The sequence below is a fragment of the Rhinolophus ferrumequinum genome, chromosome 2, assembly GCF_004115265.2.
Source record: "Rhinolophus ferrumequinum isolate MPI-CBG mRhiFer1 chromosome 2, mRhiFer1_v1.p, whole genome shotgun sequence".
NCBI lineage: Eukaryota > Metazoa > Chordata > Mammalia > Chiroptera > Rhinolophidae > Rhinolophus > Rhinolophus ferrumequinum.
The window spans coordinates 46,814,077-46,831,420 of NC_046285.1; the positions used below are offsets into that span (position 1 = coordinate 46,814,077).

General features: G+C 37.0%; 1 protein-coding gene across 1 annotated transcript in view; it reads left to right on the forward strand.

Moving 5' to 3' along the window:
* The first annotated feature begins 1,499 nt into the window (after positions 1–1,499).
* SLC15A2 (solute carrier family 15 member 2) overlaps positions 1,500–17,344 on the forward strand; it is a 35,641-nt gene continuing 19,796 nt past the window's right edge. Inside the window, exons 1-7 of the mRNA XM_033090473.1 lie at positions 1,500–1,657; positions 3,481–3,568; positions 4,190–4,331; positions 9,546–9,638; positions 10,747–10,846; positions 12,677–12,767; positions 13,039–13,116. Of these exons, the coding sequence (XP_032946364.1) occupies positions 1,520–1,657; positions 3,481–3,568; positions 4,190–4,331; positions 9,546–9,638; positions 10,747–10,846; positions 12,677–12,767; positions 13,039–13,116 (730 nt within the window). The 5' untranslated portion in view covers positions 1,500–1,519. The remainder of the gene's footprint in view (positions 1,658–3,480; positions 3,569–4,189; positions 4,332–9,545; positions 9,639–10,746; positions 10,847–12,676; positions 12,768–13,038; positions 13,117–17,344) is intronic.

Genomic DNA, 17,344 nt, shown 5'->3' on the forward strand with positions numbered 1-17,344 from the left:
GATCAAAAGCTATTGTAGAGGTACAAGTCGAGAGCAGGGGGAGCCACTGGTATTGGATCTTCACAGCATCTGTGCCTCCACTGGTTAACTTGACTGGTAACTTCTGACTGTTCATTTGTTTTGCATCCAGAGTCATTAACCAAGCCAGAAGGGGCAATATTTCCTGAAAGAATAACTACAGCTTAATCATTAATGACATAGTCAGAAATGAAGCTGGACTCTTTGGGTAAAGTCAGTGAAAAGGGGGATGAGCATAACAGAAGTTGGGAAAACATGGTTAAAGTCTGAAGTAGACTTTAGGGAGGAAAGGGTAGACTTTTCCTGGTTTTGTCAATAAATTACTCAAACAGGTAATGTAAGAATTTTTTGAGGGATAGAGCCATAGGTTCTCATATTCTCAAATAAAATAATTCATTCCATTTCCCAAGCTCCTTGTTGGTTTCCTCCTTTTTTCTTATGGTCCTCTGACCATTCTTTTCCTTTTTCTTTTGACTGGCAGACGAGCATCCTACTCTTTTGTTCTTCTTTTATCTCTTTGACTTAGCAAAAATAATACTGTACAAAATGCATCTGTCATCATCATACCTCTTCTGTTCTTCCTCTGATAAGGACTAAACATATTCTGAAGCCATTTGGGAGTCCATCAACTAAAAAATAAGGAAAATTATATTTGCACTAGTATCTAGAAAGAAACTGGTTCATAATTTTTGCTAAAATTAAATTTTTTTTGTTAATGAAATGATGGATTAATCTTGAAGTGATGAAAACACAGGGAATGGTTTTCGCAAAGGAGAATGATCCCAAATGTACATCACAATCCTTTTGTTGTTTTCCTTAGCCCCACCTCTTTCATTGCTTATAGGGTATTTCTAGTTGAACTTTATTATGTTGAAAACCAAGAGCAACATCTTTTCTCTTTTTTCAAATTCAATTTTGTGTTGACTTTCCCTTTTCAATGCATTTCAATTTACCAATCTTTCTTATGTGTTATGGTGAAATTCCAGTTCTGCCACCTACTGGCCACATGACTTTGGACAAATTACTTAACCTCTTGGGACATTCGTTCCTATAAAATGGGGATAGTAAGAATAATTAGAACAGGTACATAATATATATGTAATTCATATATATAGATATATATTAACCTTGCCCATAATAGGTTTTCAATAAATGGCAGCTACTGTTATCCTGAAATCAATGTTTAAATCTGTGCTGAGGGGTTATACCTTTAACTAGTTTGCATTCTTTTGCAATTCTCTGGCATTGTCTTATCCTGTCTTGTGATGTGTTGTTCTTACTTCCCTGTGCTTTATTTCCTTTTTATATAATTATTTGTCTGAACTAGTCTCTGAGACCCAACCCTTTCTTTTCTATGGCCTTGTGCTTTGCTCTGGGCCAGGCAACTGCTGAAGCCAACACCCACAGGGTTAAACCTAGTTACTGAAGCCACCCCTCTTCCCCGCCCAGTCCCCCTTTTCACAGTAATCTGGCAGCTGTCCCAAGTGCCTACGGTAGCCAAATGCTTGGGGAGAGAGAGAGTAAGGAGCCAGCTATGAATCCCTTCAGGAAAAACGAGTCCAAAGAAACTTTTTTTTTACCTGTTTCCACTGAAGAGGTACCACCTCGACCCCCCAGCCTTCCAAAGAAGCCACCTCCGGTGAGTCCCCAGATTCAGTTCTGCCTCTGACAGGAAAAGACTTGCTCTTTTGCTTCTCTTCCTTGGCCTCTTGAAGTTTCAGGCTGAGCTGTATTAGGTATTAAAAGCTATTCTTTTTTGGTTACCTGAAAACCAAATACAAACAGAGGTTTTCTTCACTTAGGAGAGGAAGCAGCAGCAAGAGGTAGTCAAAGTTAATTTGGAATCCAGGACTTTGCTGTATTTCATTGTATATTCTGAGTTTGTCTGGGGCAAATTAAAAACAAAAAAAGCAATTTGAATGTCCAGGGAAACTTGGCAAGCACTCTTCTCTGGAGAACTGTGTGTGATTGTTCTTTCTTTACCAATATAAAAACTCAGCCCTTAGTTCCCCCTGTGTGCAGAGTCTTATGCTGGACAACCACATGCAGTTTTAGAATAGATCCAGCCTCGGTTACTATGTGTTCAAGTTTACAGTGGGAGGCAGGACAGAGAAACAAAGAAGTAATAATGTTTTGCATTATATACTTGTTAAAACACTTCCAAATTCGTTATCATACTCAGTCCTCACATCCAAATCCTATAGTGGAGAGAATATAGTAATAATAGCCAATACTTACTAAGTTCTCAATATGGGCCAAGGGGTGGTAGTATTCCCATTTCTTTGGATTAACAGAACTGAAGAAGCATAAAGACAGGTGTAACGACATGGCCAAGGTCAGTATGTTAACACAGCCAGTGACAGTGTTACGTAGCTGGTGAAAGTGTGTTAACAAAGCTTCAGCTTATATAATTCTCCAGCTGTGAGCTTGGAAGGTAAGAAGCCAGTTCATTGTGTCTTTCAAGCAAGTTATTACCATACATTAGCATATATTAATATTTAAGAGAGTTGTTTATCCATATGGGTAAAAGAATGAAAGTGTGAATTTATTACTTTATCTATTTATTTAGTTAGTTATATCTCTTCTGGCCCCAAACTATTTAAGGCTGCTTACAAACTTGCATAAATTTCTTATGAAATAAGAGGCAAAATAAATCTCATGATAAAATTTGTCTCTCGCAAGGACAGATATCTTCATCCCCCCTCTCGTGTTAGTCGGGCTGTTATAATGGGTAGGGATTTGAAATAAAACATGACATCCCTTGTCTTCTGACTGATACAATGCATGAAATAGCATAGTCCTTTTTATGTCCAATAGAATTAACAAGCAAATATTATTGCATCTCTTTCGTAGGAAGAATGGACAGTTAATTTGACAAGATTTAAGAACTCTCTGCCCAAAGTCCAGGTGATCAATCAGCTTGCCTTTAGGAATCTGTGTTGGGCTCCGAGCCTGGCTCCAGCAGCCTCTGAATGCTCCAGCAGCCCTCATATTGCCAGCAGTCCGCCCAGCAGGGTGAACAAGGCAGGTGGGGGACAAGAGAGATCAGTGCCCACACTGGAGCGAAGCAGGTGACTGGCATCTACGTGTAACTGCTTGGACATTAAGTGCTCCATAGACCATTTTGTTATTCTGTCCCGAGAAATAAGCATGATTATTCTGCCCAGAGCCCAGGACTTTTCAGTTAGTAGTTATGAGAAGATAAGCAGGTCCTGGATCAAGCAAGGAATGTCTGAGAAGTTCCTTGTGTAATGAATGAGGAATAAAGTAATATTCAGAATAGTTTCAGCAATGCAAGAACTTTTAGCTGATAATAGCTGTTTCATGAAGAGTAGGCACTATTGCTTTACATTATCGATCATGGTGATTTAAAATAAATGAATTTTCTGTTGTGGAACAATCTAGTGGTTTAAAATAGGGAGAAAAAACTCATACTTGAACCACTGTCCTTCTGTTTCATAGAAAATCTGTGGCTCCAACTACCCACTGAGCATTGCCTTTATCGTGGTAAATGAATTCTGTGAGCGCTTTTCCTACTATGGCATGAAAGGTAATTTTGTGTCTCAAAGTCTTACTCTTCCGTGCTCACCCTCACCCTATGTGTGTAACATCTGGTCTCCTCATATGTACTTATTTCCCTTACACACTCTTTCTGCCTTCGTCCAAATTGGTCCTTTCCTTTCCTCAGGACTTCCAATAAACACCTCATGGAATTTCACTTAGTAACTCATACAGGCCAAGTACAGAAAGGCCTACTAGAAACCAGAACACAGTCTGTGAGAATATAAGTGGGAAAACACTCATCATCTGAGTTCCAGTCTTCATGTCTGTTCCTCAGTTGTATGAACTGGAGTGTTGCTGGGAAGGAGAAGGGATATTGGAAGAAGCACCATGTTAGCTTTGTGATTGACCTAAATGATGCCATGTGTGCATATGGACTGAAGGGAGGAGTATTGTACTTGTACACTAAGCATTGCCCCCCTCCCCCATTCATAACTCCCGTGGGTCCTGCTCCTACTGCCTAGCAGTCACCCCTCAGTCTCACTGATTGGAGTGTTGAAGGTCAAGATCCCCTTCAAAGACCAGAGATTACATGTGCTTCTACTCTTTAAGTCACTTGAATGCATCCATCTTATTTCGTCTCTTTTTTTCCTTTCTTTTTTTGCCCCAGCTGTCCTGACCCTGTATTTCCTGTATTTCCTGCACTGGACCGAAGACACCTCCACATCTGTATACCATGCCTTCAACAGCCTCTGTTATTTCACTCCCATCTTGGGAGCAGCCATTGCTGACTCGTGGCTGGGAAAATTCAAGTAAGGAAGATGGAAGATCATATCCCCAGAAGCTTCACAGATTAATTGTGCAGAGGTTACCACTTCTAGCCTTTTCTTCCAAGCATGAACATACTTATATCATCCATGACAAATAAGAGTCTCTCTAAGACTGGCAACACAGAAAAACTATTTTTCTTCATTATCAGTTTTTCCAATATTTTTACATCCTTTTCGGTCAGGAGTTGTTTTGTTTTTGTTAAATCTAATTTTAATTTCCTATTCTGTAGTTTAAGACCAATTCTTGTTCTGATCTCAGAGGAAATGAAGATTGCCACACACCAGAAAATTTATAATTTTAAAGACTTCAGTATAGTTATTTGATATACTCTTCATCTCTTTTGCATGTTGTATCATCCCAACTCCTTTAGTATCTTCTTACGAGTCCCTCTTTTCAGCTCTTTTACCATCACTTTTTCTTTTCTTTAACTTTTTTCTGTAGTTTCCTTCTTAAGAATATATGAGTAAATATTTTCGTGAGTTAGACCAATGATCTATTCAGTTCATTATCTTTTAATTCCCTGAAAATAGTACCAAGAGATATTTATAGAATAATGTTATAGTTGCCCCCTATAACATTATTTTCATAGGCTAAAGATGGATCTTAGATATCCATCACCCACTTATTTTCTATGGATTTATCATCTATGGATTTGTCTAAATTTCTCAAAGTACATTCTGTTGAAAATCAGTTGCATAGGATATAATAAGTGAAAGGTAAGAAGATAAAGATCTCATGGTCAAATAAGTTTGGAAAATACTAGGCTGAACAAATCTGAAAATGTTTCTTTACTGCATGACTTCTTGTAGCCATTAACATGCTAATAAACACCATAAAATCTCAAAAAGAAGGTTATTGCACATAGTGTTTCCCAAACTTGTTTCACCATGGAGTATTTTTTTCAGGATATCTTGTGGACCTAGTGTTGCAAGGTAAATACTTTTTTATGTTTCACTTTGGCCTCTCTATATTCATTTTTCTAAAGTGTTTAATCAGCACCTTCTTCATAGCTACAACTATAACACAGTATAAACACAGATTTTTGACTGAGAGAGGGATAGTGGGTAGGTAACTGAGATCTACGTTTGCTATTTATCTAGTGTTAGTTACCAAGTCCATATAGATAGGGGGTTGGCACTGTGTGTAGATAAAAAGTATAAGCCATGGTCTCTATTCAGTTACACAGTAAAAGACTCACATACATGACTAGGACTTTATTTTTTAAATGACTTCCTTTAAAATTGAGGATATACAGTTCCAGGATTTGAACATCACTACCAACGATCTTAACATTAGTTTCCTGCCTATTTCAGAGGAAATTTAACAACCTCAACTTATGCCCTCAATCTCAATCCTTTTTGAGATATTCTTTATTTTTTTAATTGATTTTTGTTGAGGTATAAATTACATAAGGTACACAAATCCAAAAGTCTTAAGTGTACAGTTTGATGAATTCTTACGTATGCGTCACCGTGACCTAGGTCACTCTCCTTAGGGTTTTTGTACCCTGAATATTCCCTTCTCTTGCCTTCAAACTCTCCCTCAGCGACAGTCCTTTCCTCTACCTAGAAGCAAGTCCAAAGCTCTGATAGCTTTAAACAAACAATTATTAACCCTCCTTTTTGTGTCTTCTTACCATCATCTCCAAATTTTAAAAAGAATCATCTGTATTTGTTGTCTTCCTTTCTCCCTTTTCATTATTATTCCTTAGGGCAGAGTAATATAATGCAGTGCAATAGAATTCAATTAAATTCAGTTTAATCTGATAGGGTTTAATTCAATAAATGTTAATCAAACATCTATTTGTTCAAAGGAACATGGGGGATAAAGAGATGAATAAGACATAAAATACCTGCTTCACATTTTTCATGTTCAACTAGCTTTAATACAGAGCAGAGTTTGCTAAGTAGAATAAAATATAGCATAAATCATCTCTTTATCCTATTGAAATTTCTGTCTTTAAGATCATTGGTAGTGATCTCTTGGTTAACAAATTCCAGTGGTCTTTTCTAAATTTTTATTCACTTTGAACTTGTTTTAACACTTCAGTCTGTTTATCACTCCAAATTCTTGAAACTTCCTGGGCTTCTTTAGCACTGTATGTTCTGGTTCGCTTCCTCATACTTTTTTTGGATTCTTCCTTATGTGGCTTCTCTTTTGTGTACTTTACTCTTTCCTACATGTAGGCATTTCCCTAGGGTATGTCTTTTACTCTTTTCTCTTTCTCCAGATTCTCTTTTAGCAATCCCTATGGTGTCAATATTAGCTATATGCAGATAGCTTCTCAAACTCTGTAATCCTAACCTGTCACTCAATTTCCAGTATGCGTTATAACTACATATTGGCATTCGTCTCCTGGATGTTCCACCTTATCCTCACTTCCCAAATCTGTTCTTTCTTCTGGCTTCTCTATACCCCCCACATTCAATTAGTTATCAAATTATACTAATTCTAGTTTTGTAATGTCTCTTATATGTATTCCTCTTCAACAGTGAATCTCACTGCCATTAATTGCCACTACTCTAGTTTTGGTCTTCGTTACCTCTAAATTGGGCTGTTGAAATGGACACCTAAAAAGTTATCACTGCTTCATATATCCTTTTCTTACACTTGTCCTATACACTACTGCCAAATTAATCTTCCTACAGAAATTTCTGTTCACATTACTACCCTGCTCAAAATTTTCTGCTGACTAACCCACTGTCTACTAATCTCATTCCATTTGACCTTCCTGCTCTTACTGTCATACGTATTCCCTTTCGAGAATGTTTACTAGAAAAAAAACGGAGTAGTACTAATATTTCCCTAACAATGGCCAGGGCATCTCTTCTCCATGTCTGTTTGCACTGTCTCTACTTCATGGAATCTCTTCCTCCCCATCCTTCTTCCTTCCTTGACCCGACCCTTTAAGGCTCAGTTCAAATGCCACCTATGCTATGGAGTATTCTCTGCTCCTCACCTTTCATTACCAGCCAGAAGTAGTCTAATCTTCTCTGAACTCTTTATTTTTTTATTTATATGTCATTTACCAAACTCTGTCTTATAATTATTTATGTATAAATCTATTTTCTTCCAAACACTTAGAGAACAAAATCTCATTTATATTTTTATCTACAGCACCTAGAAGAGTGCCTGTTAAGTATTTCAGTTAATAAATTTATTCACCTTCAGATACTCAGATGTAGGCACAAGACTGCAGATGGTGTGGGCAGGCGTGAAGATGACTTTTTTCCCTAGTGTTGGTTTTTATTCCCTGTGACCCATGCCTGTCAGTCTGTACTCAACCTTGGAAATCACTTGCAACCACTCTCTTAAATGAGTTTATTGCCAAATATGTTTTTTTGAGGTCCTCTCTGCACTTCTTTCTCTTTCTCTGAATGGGCGTATAGCATGTCTTTTCCCCCTCTCTCCTTTTTGTCTGATCAGAGCTGACTTTCTTCATGCTAGGTCTCGTCCTCTGTCATCACTGCACACTCCTTCTCAGTTCCTAAGCTCTAATTAATAATAACTCTGGTAATGACGTAATATTTAAAAATTCTTCCTCTTCCCTTTCCTTCTTCCACATTAACTTGTTCATGATAAAACTGAAGGAACGCTGGACCACGAGTTAGAAAGTAGAAGTTCTAGACTTAATCCCAATCAATACGAATTGGAATGTCACTTTAGGAATGTCCTTTGATATCTCTGGATTTCACTTTCCTCATTTGCAAATGGAAGATTGGTCAAGTCTGTCTAAAATGGCTCTGTGTCATGTGGTGGGAATTACAATGACCCTAATGATCTCATTTCAAAGGTGGAATTTCCAAGTCTTTCTTGACTTCTTTTTCCTTGCATTGAAGTTTCCTGCCATTAGCTTCCTCTCTTATAGTCTTCATATCCTAGATTAATTCCATGAGGCTTTCACCTAGAAGCTTGCCTGTTTTCCTTCTAAGCCACTTACACTTCTCTTATTCATTTAGTCCAACAATCTGATATTGCTCAGATCTCCCTACTCAGACTCTAGTAATCCAGCTGAGACACCTTTTGATTTTTCTCTCTGATGACCTAACATAGATCATCTCTTTTAGGTTCATTAGAGATGGCCTTTTTTCAGTCCACTTTCATACCCTTTCTTTCTATGTATTCTATTTATTCCAACAAAGAGAACTTTTCTCTAGAAGACTCTATAAAACCTTTTGTGAAAGACTGTCACCTCCTTGTGATATTAGTTAGCCCTAAATCAGTTACTCAATTTCTTATTCTCTACCTGCCATTATAAACCTTCTAAGATCCCTTCTCTAGAGAGCCAGCCTAGGAATATTAGGCATTTAGGATAAGAAATCCACATCCTAAAATTTCTGGTATCCCCAACATCTTTGTCTCTGATACCTTCATTCCATTCTTTATATTTCACATTAGTATACTACACTTGGAAATCATAGATGTAAACTATATAATTTCCAAGGTTCTCTCTAGTACTAATATTCTACTTATAATACAAAGAATGCAAGTGTGGTAATATACATAAGGAGTATATTGTATTTGTGATAGTCTGCCATGTTTCATGATCTTTATCAAAGTCCCTGGCTCCTTTCTTATCCTTGGTAACTTGTCCATGAGAAAACTGTAGCAGAGATTACAATTAACCCTAGGATGTAAGGGACCAAACTGAGCCTGAGAGTCCTTTACCTCTCTATATATCTTAGTGGTTGGGTTTAGATAAAATTCTTTGTATTAGCCATTCCTTTTTTCTATTTGATTGGAGTTCTTCCTTGACTCCTACAAATTTCCAGAGCCAAAGACATTCCTTGAGCAAAACATCTCAAAGTATTCTGCTCTTCTGATTCTCCTACTTTAACACATCATTACTCACTACGAATTTATCCTGGTCTTAATATTTCTGTACCAGAGCAGAGATCCTCTGTGTACCTGTAGAGTGAAAGGGGGAGAAAGAGATCAGGCATGAGAAAGGAGCTTGAAGGGATTGCCCATTAACTCTAACACGAAAGGGTAAAGACTTCTCTTCTTTTCTAGCCTGTTTATTTCTTTCACCATTATTATTTCTATTTACATTTCTCAGGTAAATTTTTCCTCCTTCACCTTTTCCTCCTCCTGCTTTATTTATCCTGGCACTGAGAACAGTATGAACTCTGAGTCTATATTGCTCAAGTCTCTGAATTCTGTCCATAGACTGACTGATTTAACTCTCTCAACAGGACGATTATCTATCTCTCATTGGTGTATGTGGTTGGCCATGTGATCAAGTCATTGGGTGCCCTCCCAGTCCTGGGGGGACACATGGTACACACGTGAGTAAAGTCATGGCATAAACTGAATCACTTTTCTTCCATTAGACAGGTAAATGTCTCACGTATTCATTATAGATTATTTTCTTTCTTTTTTTATCAGAGATGTCCCTTTATTTCCTAACCTATTGTTTTATTACCAGATTGGTTAAGAAAAAAAATTGTTTTATGACCAGTTGAATTCTTTCCTACTTTATCTGAGCTCATTTGTTTTTATTACACATTTGGGGACTTGCAGAATGCCTGGTTAGTATTCTGCATAAAAACTCATCATACGCTTGAAGACAATCATTAAAACCCTCATGCCCTCCATATTTCCTCACTTATTCACCTACCCGTGCATCGGTACTTTAACAGGGCTAAAAAAAAAATGTCTGTAATATTTCCTTATAATACCTTGTAGAAATCATATTCAAAGCTTGGGTATTTCCATTTTTGTGTAGTTTCACATATTCTAGTTGCTCTATCCATTTTTCCTAAAGTTATTGATGTTTGTGGAGCAAGAAGCATTTGATATATTCCTATCTCTATTCAGTCAGTATAGAGGATTACAGTTGTTCAAGAAGCAGGTCATATATAGTCATGTTTATAATGTGCATGTATTTGTGCAATAAGTTAAGAATTTTGTTTGAAATTTAATAACTATTGGATACCTTCTTATTGGTGTCCCATCAAAAAATCAGTGACACTTCTACAAATTATGATGAATTTTAACATTTTGTTTTGTGGTTAGTAAGGGTATGTGGGATAATGGTTTATAAGGTCTTTCTATTGAAGTGTCCCTTTGACTAAGACAAAATTGAGAACCACAGGTTTTAAAGTTCCTTCAGGGTATGCTCCTATCTGTTGTACACAAGGGGTAAATGGGAATATCAGGGACAAATTTTCCCATGAAATAAATACTTTCTGGCAGAGGCTCAGAGTCATAAAGAGCATAAGTGCCTCCAAGTCTTTCCTAGGAGTGAAGGCAGATGGAAAGTGCCCACAGGTTAGAAATGTAAAGGGAATATTTGCCCTTGTGTACCTTTTTTTTCTTCCTGTAACTCTATATTCAATTTCTACTGTTGTATTTAATACCAATATGCGTAGTATCCTCACCTCTCCATTTCAGAGTCTTATCATTGGTTGGCCTGAGTCTAATAGCTTTGGGAACAGGAGGTATCAAACCCTGCGTGGCAGCTTTTGGTGGGGACCAGTTTGAACAAAAACATGTGAGTTCTCTTATTCCTGTATTTTCAAGAATGTAGAGCAAGCATTAACAGAGATACCTGGAAAGTAGCCATTTGCCGAGATCAAAGTAATTCACTGGTAAGATGATATCCGGGGAGTTATGTTCCATTCTAGGTACTGGTCATTAATAGAAAGAAAAACTGAAAAATGTTCAATGACGAGGGTAGTGGATGGGACTAAAAGACATATCTTATGAAGAAAAATTGAGGAATTGGAGATATTTAGCCTGGATAAGATAATAATTACAGAGAATATTGTCACTCTCTATAGATATTGTACAGATGTCAGCAATTAAACCTGAGACCAATGAATGAAAGCTTATAAGAAACTTGCTTTTTCCTTAATGAAAGAAAAAACTTCAAACAGTCAGAGTTTGAAGTAGTGAGTTTACTCTCACTTGAGGTATTTAAGAAGAAACGTGGTAAGTGCTTTGGGAATGGGACAGAATGAATAGTGTAGAGATGATTTAAGCATCTCTAGCTTGACCATTCCCAAAAATGACCATTCGGAATAAAACAGAGTGAATTTCTATAGATGAACTTGTCTACATGATTATTCCCTCTTTTCCTAAATACTTTCCATTGTCAGTGAGGAAAAAAGCAGTATGAAGAAGGTAAAAATGAACCCATATGAGGAAGCAGTGACAAATAGGCAATAGTCTATTCTTAAATTAGCCAACATTTTTGACTTCCTCTCTTTTGCTCTCAGTTTTATTTTTTTGTCTGTCTTCATGTATCTATTTCCTCATCTATAGCCATTTATCATGCTTCTGGTTTTTCTCTCTGTGTTCTCTCTGTGTGTCCTGTCTTCCCGTGGTTATAACTCAAATCGTCCTTACCCTTCAGACCATTTGAGTTATCATTTTAAATTCTGTATCTGTCTGGGGGTCGATAGATGATAATTGTTTGCTGAATTTGGAGAAAAAACAAAACTTTGGCAAGTGGGATTCTATGCAGCACAATTAACTATACAAATACATGAGTGGAATGAGATTTAAATGGTGACCAGATGAAGAAACAAAACACACCATAAATAGAAAATGGGGAAAGACAGATTGTGCTAATGTGTCAGGAAAAGATCTGGGGTCCAGAATGAGGCACAGCAGTACACAGTGAATAAAGCATTCGCAACTTTTTTGAATGTTGCTTCATCTGGTAACTGCTCCATGAAGATATTCAATAATGGGACAAACCCACCTCCAAGTTTCCACCAGCCACTTCTAAGCCCATGGACTTCCTTTTATATTCTCTGGCAGACTTTCCATAAGCACTAGGTTAATTACCCTATTGATAAACAGTTTACTCCACTGCCCTATGTTCTAATCCTATTCCTACTGCACATTCCACAAATCACAAAATCAATCATTCGCTTAATTCAGTCAACAAATGTCTATTGAGTCTGTAATATTTGCAGGTGCTATGCTAAATAGTGGGGATTACAGAAGTGAGTAAGACGTGATTTCTCCCCTAAAGGAACTAAAACCTGAAAGAAACAGACATTTGATGCAAAGAAATTAATATTAGGATAGATATGTGTAAGACACAGTAGTGGCATAGTGTACAAGATGATCATTGTTGCCCGGGTAAAGGGGTTAAAATAATGTTAAAGATACTTGTACTTGGGTTTGAAAGATGTGCAAGTGTTTGTCTGGGGTCAGCCAGGTATGTTTTAAAATATCTACTGTCATATTCAGACCCCATGGAGGCAATATCTGAATCTGTCTGTGTATGTTCCTCCAGGTGAATCTCAACATAGGGTGGTGGTGGAGTTAAGAGGCACCTTGAACTGATGATTTGTCTTGTTTGTTTCAGGAAGAGGAACGAGCTAGATACTTCTCAGTCTTCTACCTCTCCATCAATGCAGGGAGCTTGATTTCTACATTTATCACACCCATGCTGAGAGGTTAGAATCTTTTCTAAGGGGCCCTGTGTAAGGCTTTACTCTGGCCAGTCAAAAATCTGTTCAAGGTTTCCTGCTGTCCATCCTCTTTTTTTTAAGGGCTTGAAAACCTGAGAAAATTTTCTTTCAATTTTGGTTTGTCTGGCCCAAAAGACAGATTATGAATTAGGTAATGGGAAGAAAGAAGACATGTATGTCTACAATCTCAAAAACCCGAGCTTGTGGAATAGAGCATCAAAGACTCAAGATTCAGGATTACTTTTTTTTTCTTTAGGAGATGTGCAGTGTTTTGGGGGAGACTGCTATGCATTGGCTTTTGGAGTTCCAGGATTACTTATGGTGATAGCTCTTGGTAAGTGCAGCGGAGCAGAGGAAACTAATAACCACTAAGGGCTCTCACGTGTAAAGCATCATGTACGCACTTTACACAAATTATTTTATTCAATCCTCATACAAACCCATTTAGGTAGGTGTTATTGTAGGGGTTTCCCCTAAACATTAGAAATAAATTAACGGAATAAAGTCAGAAAACTTAAAAAAAAATTGCTCGAGATTACACAACTAATAAGATTTCTGGAGAGCTTTAAAAAAGACTGATTCCCTAGGCCAGATGTAGGACCAATGAAATCAGTTTATCTGTGGGATAGGGCCTGACATCTATAACTCTTTAAATATCTAGGTGATTCTAATGTGTAGTCACCATTGAGATCAACTATTCTACACTACAATATGTGATGAAGCAAGGAAGATAATTAATCCTTTCTCTTAATCTAGCTTATTTCATGTGATAGTTACTTATCTGGTAATTGGAAGACATTTTTAATTCTTTGGGCCTTTTAAAGTAGCTTCTAGATTTAGCTGTTTCTGCCCTGCTCTGCAATGCTCCCAAGGAGTTTGCTCTTGAGCAAAGAGAATAAAAGGAGTTGCATAAGTAGATGAAAACTCATGCAAATTAGATCAAGCGGCATTCTCTTTACCACTGAGAACCTAGTAATGGAAGAGGAAAGGAGATGTGTGTGTTGCTTAGTTTATGCAGTCTAAGGGGAAACTTGGAAATGATTGTCTCTAATCATTGACCTGGAAACCTGTTGTCACTCTGAGTCTTTGGGTGACACCCACTTGGAAGATGTCCAGCCCAAACATAAAGAGTTCAGTAGAAGAAAAAAGCCCAAAGCCTCAATGTTTAATCTGCTCATTTTGTACCAAGGGTTGCCTAGTAGTAACACTCAGATTCCAATTCAAATTCCAAGGAAATTTATGTGTTATTCCAGGAGAGCTGTGATAATACATTCCCTGTTTCCTTGTTCCTTCAAAGCCAAACATTTTCCCAAATGTTTTCCTGTGATTAGTACTATGTCTCCTTTTCTGGATCATTGCACAATAATAATATTTGCACATTAGAGTAATTACGAAAATGAAAAGAAATACTGCAAGTGAAATGTGTTATAAATTATGAAATAACAAGTGCTAGCCTGTCATTATTAGACAGTTGCTTCAGTTTTCTGGGTATTAATAAATAACTCAGCCCTCTGGCCTTTCACTATAATTTAATTTATTTCTTTATTTTTTATTCATTCATTCAACAAACATTTATTTAATACATCTATTATGTATCAGATTCTGTCCTAGGTATTGGTGTCACACTGGTGCATGAGATGGCTACAGAGTTTATGCTTTCAAAAAATCGTATATAGTCCAAGAGGATGAGGAAGACAGACAAGTAAACAGGAATTTACAAAATAGTATGATTAGTATCACAACTGAATAAGTACAGAGAAATTTATAGGAACACACAGGAGGGATGAATGTCTAAAACTTTGAGAGTCAGAAAGTTTTGCCTAAAGAAATGATATCTGAGGGGAGAACTAAAGGATTAACAGCAATTAATCAAAGAAGAGATTGGAAGTGAAACAGAAAAAGGACATGGTATCTGTAAGACAAGAAGGTGAGAGATAGGATAACATCTTTGAAGGCCTTAAAATAATTCAGATTGCCTGGAGTATAAATGAGAAAAATAAAGAAGAGAAATGGACAGAAACCAGATAACGAAGGCCCTTTTAAGTAATTAAGAAATTAGAACTTTATCAGGAAGACACTGGAGAGCTATAAAAGGATTTTGAACTGAGGAATGATTGTTAGACTTTTATTTTTCAGTGATGTCTGACAAAAATATGGAGAAAGAGTGGATTAAGAGTGAGTCAAGGACACTATTTATTTGAATTTTTGGCACTCCATCAAATTTTGTGCTGAAAGAGAGTGCATCACTCAGTTCACCTTGTCCAGGCCCTGGTAGAATTGACAAAACTTGATATGATTAGATATGTGAAGTGAGGAGAAGATAAGTCAAAGTTAAATGCAGGTTCTGACTTGACGAACTAGGTAGATAGTGAGATCATTACCTGAGATAATGAAAGAGAACAGATTTGGGGCAATACCAATTATTTTAGTTTTGGACATTTTACAGTTTAGATATCCTTGGAACATATACTTAAAGTTATCAAGTAGTTATTTAGAAATACAGGTTTGGAGCTTGGAAGAAATGTTTGGGCTATAGATAAAGATTTGGAGCTATTAGTATTTGGATAGAAATTAAGCTATGAAAATAGTTAAAATAACCAAGAGATAGTAAGAATAAGGTAAAAAGAGGGCTAGGATAGAGCCCCGAGAAGCACCAGTATTTAAAAGACAAGGAAAAAAGGAAAAGCCCACAATGAGACTAAGAAGGAACGGCCAAAGTGGTAGTAGTGCTATTTTGGATAAAAAAGGACTTCAAGAAGAAAGGAATCGATTAGTGACGAGTGTTACTGAGTGGGAAATTGACGTAAGGGTAAAAAAATTTCCATTAAATACAGTAACAAGAAGTTCATTGATTTGGTGATATCAATTATGATATATTGGTGGAGATTCAAGATTGATTGGAATAGATTAGAAAGTGAATAAGAGGTAAGAAAGGGGAAACAGCAAGTATTTATAGCTGAAAGGTGACATGAGTCAAGAGAGGATATCAAGCATGCTTGAACATTATTGGGAAGACTCCAATAGAGAAAGAGGTTGAAGATGTGAGATCAAGACAGTGTAATCAGTAAGAAGGAACACATGGCAGAATTACCTTGGTACAAACGGAGGAATATCACCTTCACCTAACTGGAGGGAGAAGAAGATGGGTGTGGATACAGGAATTAATAGATTTGATGGCAGGAAGTGGAGAGAGTTTCCATTTGAAGGCATCTATTTTCATGAAGTAGAAGGCAACATCATCTACTAGAGGGATAAGGATGAAAAAGGGGCTCTATAATAAATCAGACTAATCCAGTGACCGAAAGTAACCTCACAGGATGATCTGACCATAAATTCCTAAGGGGAAAGGTCATGCTGGGTAGTCCCTGCTTTAGTAAAAGGTTTATCTTTGCCTTAGGCAAGCCCTGTCCATTGTTTTTGTGCATCTGGATTAAGACATCTTTGAAATGCCTCTTTTCCAGACCCTTCAAAGGTGTAACCATCCTCAAGGGAGCACATAACCTTGTTAATTGTCCTGTAATCCAATCCCCACCTTGCTTTCTCCCACCTTCATGTAATCTTCCTTAGTTCCTTCCTTAAGTCCAAATGTATAAAAGAAACTGCAACACTGTGATTCTCCAGATCATTTGAGATCTTCTTCCCAGCATTGTCGTCAATTTGGCTCAAATAAACTCATAAGATTCTCTACATGTTTGGATGTTTCTTATGTTGACAGGGAGAATATAGTAGAGAAACTCAAGAGCCCTACATATCTTCTTTAGTTAAGTGGCCTTGAAATTTAAGTGTGACCTTGTTGAGTTTGTTACCTGGCCTTCCTTTTATCACTCTAATGTCATGATTGAGACCAGAATTCCTGAGATTTCCAGCCTCTTTCTAGGGTCATTCTTAGGTTCGGGAGAAGTTTATTTCCTAGCCAAAATCTTCCTTTTGTCTAGATACCTCTTTATTTGCTCACTAGTCTCCCATGGTTAGCATTCTTTCCCTGAACTATTTTTTCTATCACCAGTAAGATGACTATTGTAGGTAAAGAATGCTATTTGGAGAAGCTTTGGGGAAACTGAGAGGATGAATAAAGAAAATGTAATAGAGTGAATCTGACTGAGAGGAATAGATAAATTAGAAAGTTAAAGTAAAGAAGAATAAGGTGAGTCAGGCATCCTCATGTATATGGATATTGGCAAGTGCTACTGGTCACTGAGAAAAGCATCTTTGGTAAATGAGCTCTTAGAGGCATATCTTGCTAAAGCTGGAAAATCCATTAAGGAGGAAAGCATATCTAGGAGGGTATCAATATGGAGTCTTTCCAATAGTTTTAGTTCAATTTAATAATCTTGAAAAAATAGTACTTTATAATTATAAAAATAATACCAGCTCATTGCTGTTATTTGGAAAGTAAAAGAAAAAAATAAGAAAATAAAATTCACCTATAATTAGCTGTGGAGATGTGGTTAAAGAATAAAGGTGCGGGTCAAGGGAAAGAGAATAAGCTCAAGAACAGAAATAATACAGAATAGAATTGTTTGTAGGAATGATGAATCATTTAGAGCACAGGATACCTAATA